At 39.8% G+C, this 13,894-nt stretch overlaps 1 protein-coding gene across 1 annotated transcript in view; it reads right to left on the bottom strand.

The window, feature by feature from the left end:
* The window catches only part of LOC106901969 (chondroitin sulfate proteoglycan 4-like), a gene marked incomplete at its 5' end in the record, with an annotated part of 30,998 nt that extends 20,520 nt beyond the window's left edge, over positions 1-10,478 (bottom strand). Inside the window, 4 exons of the mRNA XM_014965084.1 lie at positions 3,860-4,036; positions 4,836-5,306; positions 6,137-9,706; positions 10,314-10,478. Of these exons, the coding sequence (XP_014820570.1) occupies positions 3,860-4,036; positions 4,836-5,306; positions 6,137-9,706; positions 10,314-10,478 (4,383 nt within the window). The remainder of the gene's footprint in view (positions 1-3,859; positions 4,037-4,835; positions 5,307-6,136; positions 9,707-10,313) is intronic.
* Positions 10,479-13,894: the final 3,416 nt, after the last annotated feature.

Below are 13,894 nucleotides of genomic sequence, written 5' to 3'. Positions count from 1 at the left end.
AAAGGCATTTGGCACCAAATAAGCACATCTGTGTGCTTTTGTACTGAGACCCTGTATCTCATCTCAGTAGCACTTGATTCATGTTATTCTACACAGAAAACAAAAGGCTCATACAGAATATGCAGAAACATAAGGACTATGTAAACATTTTATTACAAATGCCTTATTAAATGTCCAAAAGTTTTGAATTTGTTTCTGTTATTTAAGGAAAAAAAGAGCTTTTTTTTCTATAAAGCCAGTATCTATTTCTATTGTTCTAGCACACTAACACACAATGCTTTTTAAAGTATTATATATGCTGAAGTGCTCCGTGACCTGCAACATGATCCTTGAGGAATGAAATGAGATCCAGGAGCTGAAAAGGGGTGGAGGGAAGCGGACACTAATACTGCAAATACTGTACAAATGGTTTATTTTCCACATCTAGGATCAAGTCCTCCTTGAAGAATACCATGAAAACTGTAACTGAACTTCCAGGATATTAGCACTAGACTAATTTTACACGTGCCTAACACATTGCACAGGCATGGTCCGAATAAAGGTTCATAACCCCACTGGCTGGCAAATCATCCATTCTGCTCTACTTACAGCATTCAACTTATCAGTATCTCCTTGTATGCTACATATCCTACCAGACACTCCATATTCATGGCCATTTTAATACTCTGGTAAGTGAGTGATTTAAAGAAAAAAAAATAATCAGTGTTTGACTATTTTTTTTTAATCTAATTCTAGGAACATATGGCCCTCTTGTGGCAACAGGAGGATACAGTCATTTCACAGCATCGCTACCCATAAATATATTTAAACACATACATAAACGCAGCAATCAATGCCAGGATAGTGATCTTCTTTAAAATGTATTATTTCCCTTCCCTATTCCCAATCCAGACAAATGACTTGTGGAATTTTTAGGAAATTATACCTAAAAGGCTGCATAGTTTCTAAATAAACATATCCCTCATGTACTTACTGTTCTAATGGAAAGACTTTAAATTACATGCAAGGATTACTAGCATACACTACAGAAGCACTCAGTACAGTAGAACTTTCTGTATCTTATACTTTATGTTAATGTAAATACTTCAGCACATTGTAAATTCTCAGTCCAAAAAAAAAAAAAACCCAAACAAAAAACAAACAACCAAACCCCTAAAACTTCACTTACTTTCACTTTCTAGAGAAAAATCAGAAACAACTCCCAAAACGTTTGGTTGGTTGTGCTCCTGAAACTCTTCCCATGGTGTTCAGAATCTCAATGGTGTTCATAACTTTGATAACAACAGACAAGCCTGTTTGAAGAAGGGATGTTATGGATGCCTCAGAGGTGAGGAAGCTAGAGTTGAAGGCCTTATTCAACATATGTGCACATGCTCAACAGTTTCTTGCAACTGGCTAGAAGCACCACGACAAAGGCCAAAATTAATTTTCACATACCCACACCAACATCACTGGCCATGTAAAGCATCTCTTCACAGAAGCTACTTCTTAACAGCAGATACCATATGCTGACATATTTTTCAATTGTTAGCAGTTCTTTCTAACTTTTTATATTGAGGTCTGCAAAATTTCTGAGGTGCTAAACCTCAGTCAACTCATATTGTCCTACTGGACCTCAGTTTTTACAGTACTAGTCCCTTATTTTATACTTTTGTACATTTTTTACATTTCCAACCTTTCAAACGATACAAAAGACCTCCTCCCTTTTTAAAAGCAACACACAGTTTATTACTCCACATTCACCACTAGCAATGTCCTTGAGGAGTGCACACTGCTTGGCTAGAATATGGGGCAAGCAATTATCACCCTACACACGAATGCCTGCCTCATCTTGATATTTAGCAGGACTAAGAAAAATCCACTTTTTCCCCAACTATTTGGGACGTACAAGTTGGCTCTGAAGAAGGATCATCTTGTTACATTCCTCCCAGTATATAATTCATTTGCCACCTTTGTTTCAGTCTGCACATGAGTCCAACATATGTGTGCATATTAGTACCCACTCGTGACACAAATAAAGGTCACTTCCCAGCAACAGCTTATGCACAACCACCAAAACCACAGGCAGCATCCTGGCCTGGGTATGCAAACTGCCCCCCCCCCCAGAAGAGAGGACCAACTTTGGGTAGGTTAAGCTGTGTTATCATTGCTCTTGCAAAGCCTAGACTTACAGATATTTTTAGAAAAATCCATATGCTGCACTGCAGTGCACAGCATCAGTTCTGTTAGCAGACTGCAGTTCAACGCCAGCAATGCACCAGAAGGAAGACACAGAAAAATTCTGACTGGACATATATCCCTCTCATCTGCGACTAGAAAACATTACTGTGCGCTGTGCTGATGTTTGTAGAGTGCCACTGTAATTACTTTATCCAAGGAGGGTTTTACTCTGTACCACCCAAATGCTTGTGAAGTGAGTCTGCCCTTCCACCAGCAGTCTCTGGACAGGGCAGGGTGTCTTGTGGGCATCTGCAGATTATCACAGATTACCTGCTGTCACTGTGAAAATCCACAATACTACCACTATTTCTGTTTAAAAATAATGTCTTTTCTCATGTGAAAAGGCTAAATACACATACAAGGTTATGGTCATTTTTCCAGTAATCCATACTCCTTCCGCAATGCACAACTAAATATGTAAAATTAAGTACATGTTTTAGGCGCCTGGGTGTAATTTAGCCTCAAAATACCCTGCTTAGCTTCTTTCAAACCTATTCCTAAATATCTCTTCTCTCTTGATGCCTTTCAATAAACCATCTTGGTGTCTGTGGTTTACTGTCACCACAGTTTAAGTAGCTGACCCCTAGCCATTTCACTCTGATTTTTAAAGTCACCTGATTGTTTTTACTCGTATCTCAGATAGGAAGCCTTTACACATGGGGGCTTTTTGTTTTACATGGGCACAGGGTCCATAACAAATTGGTTCTGGTTAGTGACACAAACAAATATCAATCCTATAGATAGGTAGATAGATAGATAGATCTGAAAAAGCACTGAAACTGAAGTGACAGTAGTGACCTCGTTCACAATCTCAAGACTAAAAAGCCAGCTATGCTTTTTAAGAGCATCAGTCAACAATTTTAAAATTTTCTTCAAGAATTTGGGGGTAACAAGTTAGGAACAAGTCAGTATGTCCTTTTTTTAGCTCACCAGATCACACAGTAACAACTTCAGTGTCTCCACTAATATTCTGATGCCTTCTAATAGTCTAGATTTTGATAGGCTGCAGTGTATTATTCTCATCAGAAACTTTTAAAGAAAGAAATATTCCAGGTTTCTATCAGAAATATCCAATACATAGACAATTCTCTAGTGTAGTGCCAGTGAGGATGCTGCTGTCTTCTCTTGTCCTGTCCTCCTAGGGATTTGGAGAGAAGAAGGCAACAGAATGCATCTCAGCAGGTCTGAAGCTTCAGTACACTTACTGGCAAGAGGGACAGGGTCTGAAGGCAACAGTAAGATGCTTGCACCCTCATCAGCACTATTCTTGGTACTTTTCTAAGCTACGCTGTTCATTAATAGCTCTCAAGATGCCCTAGGAAACAATACTAAAATGCAGCAATAATCCAGGTGCAAGCCATCCTGCTCCATAAGCCTTTTCTCAGTCCAAGAGACGTCATGTACGTTTTAAAAGAAAGCTCAGTCAGCCTTCTAGATAACTTTACAACGGCAGAAAACATTCTCCATGATGACTAGAATCTCCCTAAATAAATGCTAACCACGTAGACTCCCTTCATTAACACTAATTTATAATATTGACTATCCCACCAGATACAAACCTAATACTCTGTTAACAAAGGTGAACTGTATTCATTAGGTAAGAAATAATTTTAACAGTGCAAAATGTTGACAAACATACCTGAAGAATTCTGTTAACTTTTATAACAGGAGCTTCATCATTTACTGCAGTAACTGTTACAAACACAGTCTGGGGCAAGCTTTGTTTCCATAATTCTGTGTTATTTACTATCACAGTAAAATTGTCCATCAGTTCCTCGCTGTCATCGTGAAAATAGTAGATTAATTCTTGTTCCACCTGAAAAATATAACAACAAGAAAAATTAAGAGAGGCTGAAAGATAATAAATGCCACATTAGAAAACAAAAACATTCAAGTCTAGTCGTACCCTTCTGTATTTACTAAGACTGACTTTATGCTCCTATCTGATCCATACCTCTATCTTTGTTCTGTCCACAACAGCAAATTCTACAGCTCCTCTGTTCATTCCTCTAGCCAGAATATCCTAATTTGCCAGTCTTGGCATTACCCTTTCCCCCTGAAAGGGAAATGGAAAATCCAATCCCACTATATTTACCACATTTTCTGGAATTCATAAACTGAACATATTATTAGTAGATGGTGACTTAGGGTAGATTTTTGCTTCTTAAGAGCTAAACCACTGAAAATTTGCCTATTATGCACCTACTAGCTCTCTGTGAGCAAAGACGTGACTTAAAAAAATTTTTTTCCACTTTCCTCCTTGTTCAATGTATACACTATTTCCTCTGGTCTTTTCAAAATAGACCCACAGGCTGTCTGTCTTGGGTTTCCAGAGTATCAGCAACTCTGCCTGAGTGTGAGTGGCCCACCAGTCTACTGTGATTATAGCACACTCGTCTGTGCGACCAGTGGAACACAAGGAAGTCCTGTGGTTCACCACAACAAGGCATCCTCCCTCCCCACCCCAAATGACTAGCCAGCAACTGCAGAAAGGTCTTCAGTAGAAGGCCAGAATTCACCACTTACCACAAATCCTCTCACTGCAGGCAAAAATTAGCTTTTAGCAATGCAAAGAATTAATTGCGACTACGGCAAAGTAGATGTAAACGCATTACCTGTTTTCTGGTAAATGTGGTTAACTTTATTCCAGGAACACGAGAGTCTGCAATATACCCATGTTTTGGCTGCTCAATTAAAATAAATTCACAGCTGAGTCCTGCGAAGTGTCTACTAGAAATTTTTAGGTAGTCTTCCACCAGGGCTTTCGAGCCCCCTTCCATTACTGTGAAGTTCTGCACTTCCAAGGGAATCATTCTGGGGATGATGTCTACAGCGATCTCTATTCCACTCACTGTTCGGACACCATTGGTCACATCCAGAGAAAAACAGTCATCTAGTTGGTCAGGAACTGTCTGCACATACTGAACTTTGCCCTCATCAACATCTTGCTGTGTGAAGCTCAAAACTGACCTTTGGTCAGCACCGAGATAGCTTTCTTCGGAGGAAAACTTCCGAATGTATCCATGTACTGGAAGCTGTTGTAGGGTGAACACAATCTCAGATGGAGAACTGTTTTCATGAACAACCTTGAATTCAAAAACATACCCCAAGATTATTTAAACAGAAATGAGAGAAATTCTTTAGCTCTGTTCTGAATTTCTCACTTTTAACTCTTAGATTGTCTGCCTAATTCACTGGCATTCCTTGTTTGGGTTATGTGGTATATCTGCAAATTCCTAATGCAATTCAATAATACTTCAAGCAAACTTGCTAAATTAATGTGGCATGGGAGTGTTTTGTAGTGGCAAATTTGTGAATTTTGAACACACTGAAGAATTAACTTAATAGCCTAAGCACTGCAGAACCCTGCCTGAAACAAGGGTTTTGGCAGCGCAGCCACGTGCCTCCGCGGAGCTCTCGCATGGTGGTTACTGAAAGGCTGCACACAAACAATGGGGAGGAAAGCATTAACCAAAGAGAAACGACCTCGCATTTCTGATAGTGTTTTTAAAATTTTGGATGTGATCGTCAGTGTTAGTTAGCCCCAAACTAAATGAAACAAAACCCTTTCTTCCTTGGCATTTCTCAACAGCTCAACTAAGAATCATGTATTAAGTACAAAAAATTGCCATAACTAAAACAAACACAAAAGTGCAGTATCTCCAAATCTTAACTTTCTCAAGCCCCTATATGTAACTGAGGCAAAGACTACAGGCGTAACCCATTTCCTTTCTAGGAATGGAAGCTTGCTAGTGTTAGCCTCTCCAGAATCAAAGCATCTGGAATGTAGTCATGTTAGTGAAAACCAAAAGGAACTAAAGAGAAGACAGTGAGACTAAAGGCATTGCAATGGCTAAGAAAGCAGTGAAGAAAAATTGTTACAAGATTGGAGAAATGGAAAACACTCTTAACTTACTTGCAATTTTCCTTTACTGATTTTAACTGGTTTTCCTTCTTCGACTAACAGACTGTTTTTGTTCACAATCCTTGGTGGCCACTGATGACTTTCCAAATATATGCGAATGTGCACTCCAGCATCCAGATGGACATCTCTAGCATGGACGGTAATGTTAAATGTGTCAATAAGGCTGTTGCTGTCATCATGCCTGTAGGTCACATACCCCTTTATCAGATCAAGTTGAGTAAAGGAATCCATCAACACATTATTTACATATATTCTTCCATACTTTGGGAAAGAGAATATCTCATATGTAATCTCATGATCATTTCTGATGTCTTGGTTTGTAATAGCACTTAGGTTAGCTGTTGTAACAGTTTCCTCTTTTCCTTTTTGAACCAACAAGCCTGTATTATTTGCCAACCGAACATAAGGGTCAGTGGCACTAACTTCTAGAAGTGAAGAGGTATAGTGCTTGCCATCTGTCACAAACAGCACAAAACGCCCAAAATCTGCACCGCGGTGCATAAACAGGACTTGCTTCTGCTCCAGGTCCACTTGCTTGAATTGGTAGAGTCTGTGCAAAGTATCATTCGTCAGCACTAAATCCCCATTGGAAATGCCACGTCTAGTATACAGCAACTGTCCATCATCAAAATCTGAATCAGGATCATGATAGCAAAGATCTGCCAAAGTTAATAATCGCTGCCCATTTCTCACTACGTTAAATATCTTATCAACTACACGTACTGGTTTCTCATCATTCTTCAGCTGGACAGAAATGTTGAATCTGATTTCTGCTGACACAGGTTCTACTTCTGGATCAAAGTCTGCCCACTTTCCTGACTCTCCATTGGAAGCTCTGACAAGAAACTCATCAAATGCTGTCTCAGAATCGTCATGCACATACATAAGGCGCTTATCAGTTATATCTTTGTTAGTGAAAGTCGTGAGATTGTCATTACTCTCGAATGAGCCTGAAAAATTAATGAGTTTTAATTTCCCATGCTTAGGAAACTGTATAACTTTATATTGGAAAGTTTTATTATCCAGTGTTTGCACAAACAATTTTGTGCTTGTTATTAACTCTCCTTCACCTTCAATAACAGTTAGGCCATTGTTAGTCAAAATAAGGTTTCTGAAATCTGGTTTGATGTAGACTTCAAAGTCATATAAATTTGATTCCAGATACTTTGTAGAAATGAGGAATCTAAATGAATCATGGTTGTCTTCATGGTATCTGCTGATTAATTCATATGCCACTTTTTGATCAGTAATATCTTTCTGGCTAAAGATGGAGTATTTTTTCAAAGGCTGGTCATTAAGCAGTATCTGTCCATTTCTTGGTAGGGACAGCAATTTAAAATGAAGGTCATCTTCAGGTATTTCTAGACCCACAATTACAGCAAAAAGATTATTTGAATTCAAGTACTTCTTTTTTGATTTTTCAATTTCTAGAGGAGCATGTTTCAATAAACTGTACCGTAACCATTTCACTTTGATTGGAAACACATGCTCTTCACTGATTCTGGTTCCTATGCTAACTTTGAATTTAAATTCATCAGTAATATTCTCCTGCTGAATTTCTTTAAAAGTGCTATAGTATCTCACACGTCTGCGCTGAAGAGAGCGTTGAGAAAAAGAGCTGACTCGCTTCCATTCCCCCCTTGAATGCTGCCTTTGGATCTCCCCAAACTTGGGTGGCTCTGTGATCTCGTATCGTATCTCCAGCTCCTGGAGGTTGGCATTTGTTTCAACTGCCAGATGCCTTGGCGTGATAAGAGCTGAAACACCTTGGAGTAGTTTTATTCCTGAGCAGTTGACAACTCTGTAATCCAAAGGAACTGCCATGACACGTAGCACAACAGTGTTGCTCACCTTCTCACCATCGCTTGCCCTCAGAACAATCCTTGAGTTCTTGACGCCTGTGTGGACAAAGAAAACATTGCCTTCTCTTAAGTCCTCGTTAGAAAAAGTAGTAATAGCTTTTCCAGGATGCTTTGAATTTTCTAAAAACCCTGCATCTGCATTCAGATTTCCAAGCACTGAAAGACTGAGATCCACAGGATCTGTATCCTTATCTAGGACTTTTATCAGATCACTAGTCAAACGTTTCTTTGAGTTCTCTAGGAGAAGCAGCAAGTTTCCCTCGGGAAGTGTGATCTCAGGAGCATCATTTACTGGAGTGACAGTAATGCTAAACACATGCTGCTCATTTCCTTGCAAATATGGAGGCACAATCTTCTCACTGCTGGTAGAAATGGAGAAATTAAAATAATCGTAAGTGTCCTCAGAGCCATCATGGACATAAAGAATCTTCCCTTGCCACACGTCCTGCATAGAAAATGTATTTACTTCCTGCACTGGTTCAACATCTAATTTCAACTCTCCATGACCAGGTGGTTCCTTTATTTCAAAAAGAATTTGTGATTGATGAATTCCTAACTTCTGGAAGTCTAAGTTGACTTTAATATGTTTAGACTCAAGTGAAGCTTGTCCGCCCTCTAGCACAATCAAGTTACTTAGAACTAAGAGGTGGCTTTTGTCTTCCTTGCCCAGAGAGACAGAGCTTTCAGGGGGAATGGCAAATGTTGGGGCTGCTTTCACAGTAGGGTTCTTTACAGCCATCTCTAAAGAAAGACTTGTATGAAAAGCACTCTCTGTTTCACATCCAGCTGAAATGTCCTTTGTTACCAGAACATTCTTCAGCGATTTCTTTTCTGAATTGGCTTTCAGATCTCTTAAGCAACCTTTGAAGGATCCTCCTCTGGCATACTTCCCAGACACTGAAGTTAGCTCCAACTTAATCACTTCTGATCGTGTGCTGTCATCTACACCACCTACAAAGAGAGACCCCTTCAGAAGGGGCAGCTTGCTGTGGGGAGGCAATGATGTTTTCACAGTTTCTTCATCCAATGTCAGGTGCAAATATTCTGCAGTAAATTTCAGTTCAACGTAGTGCCAATGACTATCATTGACATACCTATGAGAGGAAAGCTGGGTTCTACTTTTATGTTTTCCAACATAGGCTTTAATTAATCCATCTTCCATTTCCATTGCAATGAAATCTCCTGCTTGCCCAGGATGATAAAGCAGCAAGCCACGTGCGGCTGAGGTTTGCAATGTATACTCCAAAATTCCCTCATCATCAACATTCCATGAGGGGAAAGAAACATAGGATCTGGAACTGAAGAAACTAATGGGTTCATCTTCACCTGCAAAGAATTCATCACTGCATCCCACTGAAACTTCATGGACACTTTTAAAGCCAGGAGAAGATCTCAGAGGCATCAGAATGTCTAGCTGATTGAATAACACATCATCAATACATCCTCGGAAATTGGGCAGTGCTCCAATAAGGTAGGGAGCATCAAGTTTACTAGCACCACCTATGTAGAATCCATAATCAATATTTAATTCATAGAGAATTCCAGGCATTTTTGCACTAGTTCTATCATGTTTATCAATTACCAATGTGACATTATCATGTTCATGATGTAGTTCAACCAGGTGCCAAGCTAAATCATTCAGCTGAGATCTTTGCTGAGAATGAAGTACTCGTTCCCCCAGGCCAAAGTTAATTCTCAACTGCAAGAGACAGAATTTTAACTATCAAAATCCAGAGTAGTATTTTTCACAATCATATATTAATATATCATTAATATATTAATTTTCATAAATTTTCATAGTGCGTAATTTACAAAATATAATTGAAAAAATAAAATCCCATTAAAATTTTGTGTAGGTTTACTTGCCATCACAAATATGACTTGAATAATTGCAGAAGAGGGACTGGACTCCTCTGCAGTTCTGCTAGGACCAACAACTCCTAAGAACCCAAGTGACAGTGATCTTTCAAGAAATTAACTTGCAGAAAAACTATTATTTGGATCCAAAACATTTTCTATGATGCTAACATCACCAAATCCAAAATTTTGCCTCTACTGAGCCTCATGTTTTGAACACAATGATCTCGATTTTAAGATCCAGAGATCTCAAAAGCTTTTAGATGCCAATTTTAATAATTATCTTTGTAAGAAATAAATACCATATTTTGATATTATCAATTACATTATGTGACTTTTCAATTTTTTTAAACATAAACTTTGAGAATTGTTATAAACAACAACTTGAAGAAAAAACACTAAACAATACAGGCTACGTGCATCTTTTTAGTTATAGTTATAAACCATACCTGTAAATTTCCTGAGCGTAGCTCCATTAAACAATAATCCTTCTTTCCAGCTGCAAGAAAAAGCAGTCCATGTGGCCTGCTTGTTCGAAACCGCAACTGTAAGGATGTCTGAGAGGATGCTTCTGTAGTGTTCAATTCCACAAAGCTTTTACCATAAAATGATACTGAAAGAAAGGAAGGAAAAAGAACAGGAGATTTAGCCACAAAAAAAATAATAAATGTCTTTTTCTTATCTCCAGCTATATTAAAAAAACTTTTATTAACTCTCTATATACTTATTTATATATAAATGAAATCAGATCAGATATTAAATTCACCAGTGCACACAACTGTGTATCAGACCACTGGCCATACCACTACGGACAAAGCGTGAATACAGCCCAGTATTTTACCTCCAATGGTGACAACAGGGAATCGTAAGAACACTGCAATCGCATTTCATACTTTCCCTCAAATACTCTTCCAATTACTTTTTTTTTCTTTCAGGTATTTTCCTGAGCTTGTCACAGTCAGTCTATTTAGTAACTGCCAAAGAATTTCTCTCTTAAGTACTCCCCTACTTTCTCTTTGGAAATTTTTAATCTGCAACATGCTCTTAATATCTCCGTCACATCTGATGAGAAGACCCACAGGTCTCCTCCCATCTGCGTGATTCTTTCCTATGCTCTCATCCATCTCTTTTCCAGGCTGAAGCGTCCTCTTGTTTCAGGTATGCAGCCTCCAACCACCCCTGCTGCCCTGTAGCCCAGTTACTCAGCTCTGCACTGGCCTCCTCCTGCAATCCTTCACTCTTCTCCCCTCTTTACTGCCTAGAAGAACAGCAACACCAGCTTCCTCATTTGACTACTCACTGCCTTTACCATCCCTGTTATTACTATACCAAACAGCACAGACCCCTAGACCAAATCCTCAAAAACAGTAACTTCACTCCTACATGAAAAAACCAAAACAAGAAAAAATGGTCATTTACCCCTCCTCCTATCTTTTAATCCATTACTTAATATACTAAGCCCTGCATTCATATCCAAAGGCTGCTCAAAAGCCTTTGATGTCAAACTTTATCAAAAGCCTTTTGGGAATCTAAATCTTAGCCACCTTTCCTGCCCCAATGAAGAAAACTCCAAGATCTGTAAAGCAGAATTTATCTTTAAAGAAACCCTACTGACTCTTCCCAAATTGATCCTACTTACTTCTGTGACTTTTATTCTTTGATGCAATACCTATAAATTTGAATGGTATGGATGTCAGGCTTACGGTCCTCTGACCTTTCTTATTTTAAACACTGGCATAAAATTTGCCACTCTCCAGGCTTCAGGTACCCAGGGAGTTTAAAGCACAAGACCAGATATTCCCTTAGCAAGTAAGCAATTTCATCCCCGAGGTTTTTTTAGGTCAACTCCTCTGTCTCTTCTCCCTCCCCCCCGCCCCAAGAAAGGAATTTCAGTTTGGGAATCTTCCCAATTAGCAGTAAACACCATTTCATTTAGCTTCTCTGCAGTAGCCATGCCCTTTCTGAGTGCTTCTTTCATACTGATAACTTAATCAACTGGCTGCACAGACCCTCTGTAGGGTTTTTGTTCTTGGTGCATTTAAGAAGGATTTAGTAAAAGCTTTGATTCCTTCAGCTAGCTGATCCTTGACCTTTTTTTTTTTTTTCAGGCCTGTCTAGTTTCACATTACCAAGGTAATCTGCCAAGGTTTATGGTGCTTTCAGCTGTGTTTGGACATAACTCTTCAAGGACGCCACCAGATAAATATTTATTTTGCAGCTTTTAGCTTAATTGTGAGACAACTTCCTCATTTTAACACATTCTTTTTAAAAGAACTTCAGAGGTTTAATTGTTCCTGTCTCTACATCAGCTGTCCCTCTGCTGAATCTGACACACTCTGATGATTCTTACAAAATGTGACTTGAACTCAGACATTGAACTGGATTCCACACATTACATAATATACCAAATTAGAGGTCTCGTTAACCAGCTGTTTCATGAAACGATCACTAATAGTATCTAAAAATTTCCTGTAATATACATGAAAATTCTAGGCAGCTTTCCCAAGACTAAAATTTCAGCAAGCCCCATAGCCAAAGCTATGTAATAGTGCATTATATTAAGCACCCAGAGAAACACAGGAAATATTTTTAAGATAACTGAATACACGTATTTCTTGCAAAGGAAGAGTCACCACTGTGCATAGAAAAATTGGTTCCAAGTTGAACAAGGAATTCTTCCCAGCAGTTTACCTCTGCATAAGAGAAACTTTCATCAAATAGCTCTAATATACCTCACAGGTCTTCCATAAACTCTATACAGTGAGAGAACCAATGCTTTTTGTTGTATGTAGAATCATAGAATCATATGGGGTTTGAAGGGACCTCTGGAGATCATCTAGTCCAACCCCCCTGCCAAAGTGGGTCTTCCTAGAGCAGGTTGCACAGGAACTTGTCCAGGCAGTTTTTGATTGTCTCCAGAGAAGCGGACTCCACCACCTCTCTGGGCAGCCTGTTCCAGTGCTCCACCACTCTCACAGTAAAGAAGTTCCTCCTCATGTTTAGGTGCAACTTCTCATATTCAAGTTTGTGCCCATTTCCTCTTGTCCTGCCACTGGCCATCATTGAGAAAAGACCAGCCCCGTCCTCCTGACTCACTCCCTTTAAATATTTATAAGCATTGATCAGATCCCCCCTCCGTCTTCTCAAGACTAAAAAGACCCAAGTCCCCCAGTCTCTCTTCATAAGAGAGATGCTCCAGGCCCTTAATCACCTTTGTGGCCCTTTGCTGTACCCTCTCCAGCAGTTCCCTGTCCTTCTTGAACTGAGGGGCCCAGAACTGGATGCAGTGCTCCAGATGGGGCCTCACCAGGGCAGACTAGAGGGGCAGGAAGACCTCCCTCGACCTGCTGCCACGCTTTTCTTGATGCATCCACACTCTTCTTGATGCACCCCAGGATGCCATTGGCCTTCTTGGCCACAAGAACACACTGCTGGCTCATGGTCATCCTGTTGTCCACCAGGACCCCCAGGTCTTATTCCTCAGAGCTGCTCTCCAGCAGGTCAGTCCCCACCTGTACTGGTGCATGGGGTTATTTCTCCCCAGGTGCAGCACCCTACACCTGCTCTTGTTAAATTTCATTAGGTTTCTCTTGGCCCAGCTCTCCAGTCTGTCCAGGTCTCGCTGGATGGCGGCACAGACTTCCGGGGTGTCAGCCACCCCTCCCAGTTTTGTGTCGTCAGCAAACTTGCTGAGGGTACTTTCCATCCCTTCATCCAGGTCGTTGATGAATATATTGAAGAGGATTGGACCCAGTACTGACCCCTGGGGAACCCCACTTGTTACAGACTTCCAGCTGGACTCCATGCCCCTAATCACAACCCTCTGGGTTCTGTCTGTTAGCCAGTTTTCAATCCACTTAACTGCCTATTCATCTAACCCACACTTCCTAAGCTTGCCTATGAGGATGCTCATAGGCATATAGAAATGTTATTACTGTGGAGTTAATAAAGATGGACCTGCCTTTCAAAGCAAGTATTGGAATAACAGAACTAGAGACAAACCCTCAATATAAGCGAGGACTAAATTTTA

Source organism: Calidris pugnax, unplaced genomic scaffold, assembly GCF_001431845.1.
Source record: "Calidris pugnax isolate Ruff unplaced genomic scaffold, ASM143184v1 scaffold273, whole genome shotgun sequence".
In the NCBI taxonomy this organism is placed as follows: Eukaryota; Metazoa; Chordata; class Aves; order Charadriiformes; family Scolopacidae; genus Calidris; species Calidris pugnax.
The sequence above is the reverse complement of the archived record's forward strand: the minus strand, read 5'-3'. Positions and strand labels throughout refer to the sequence as shown.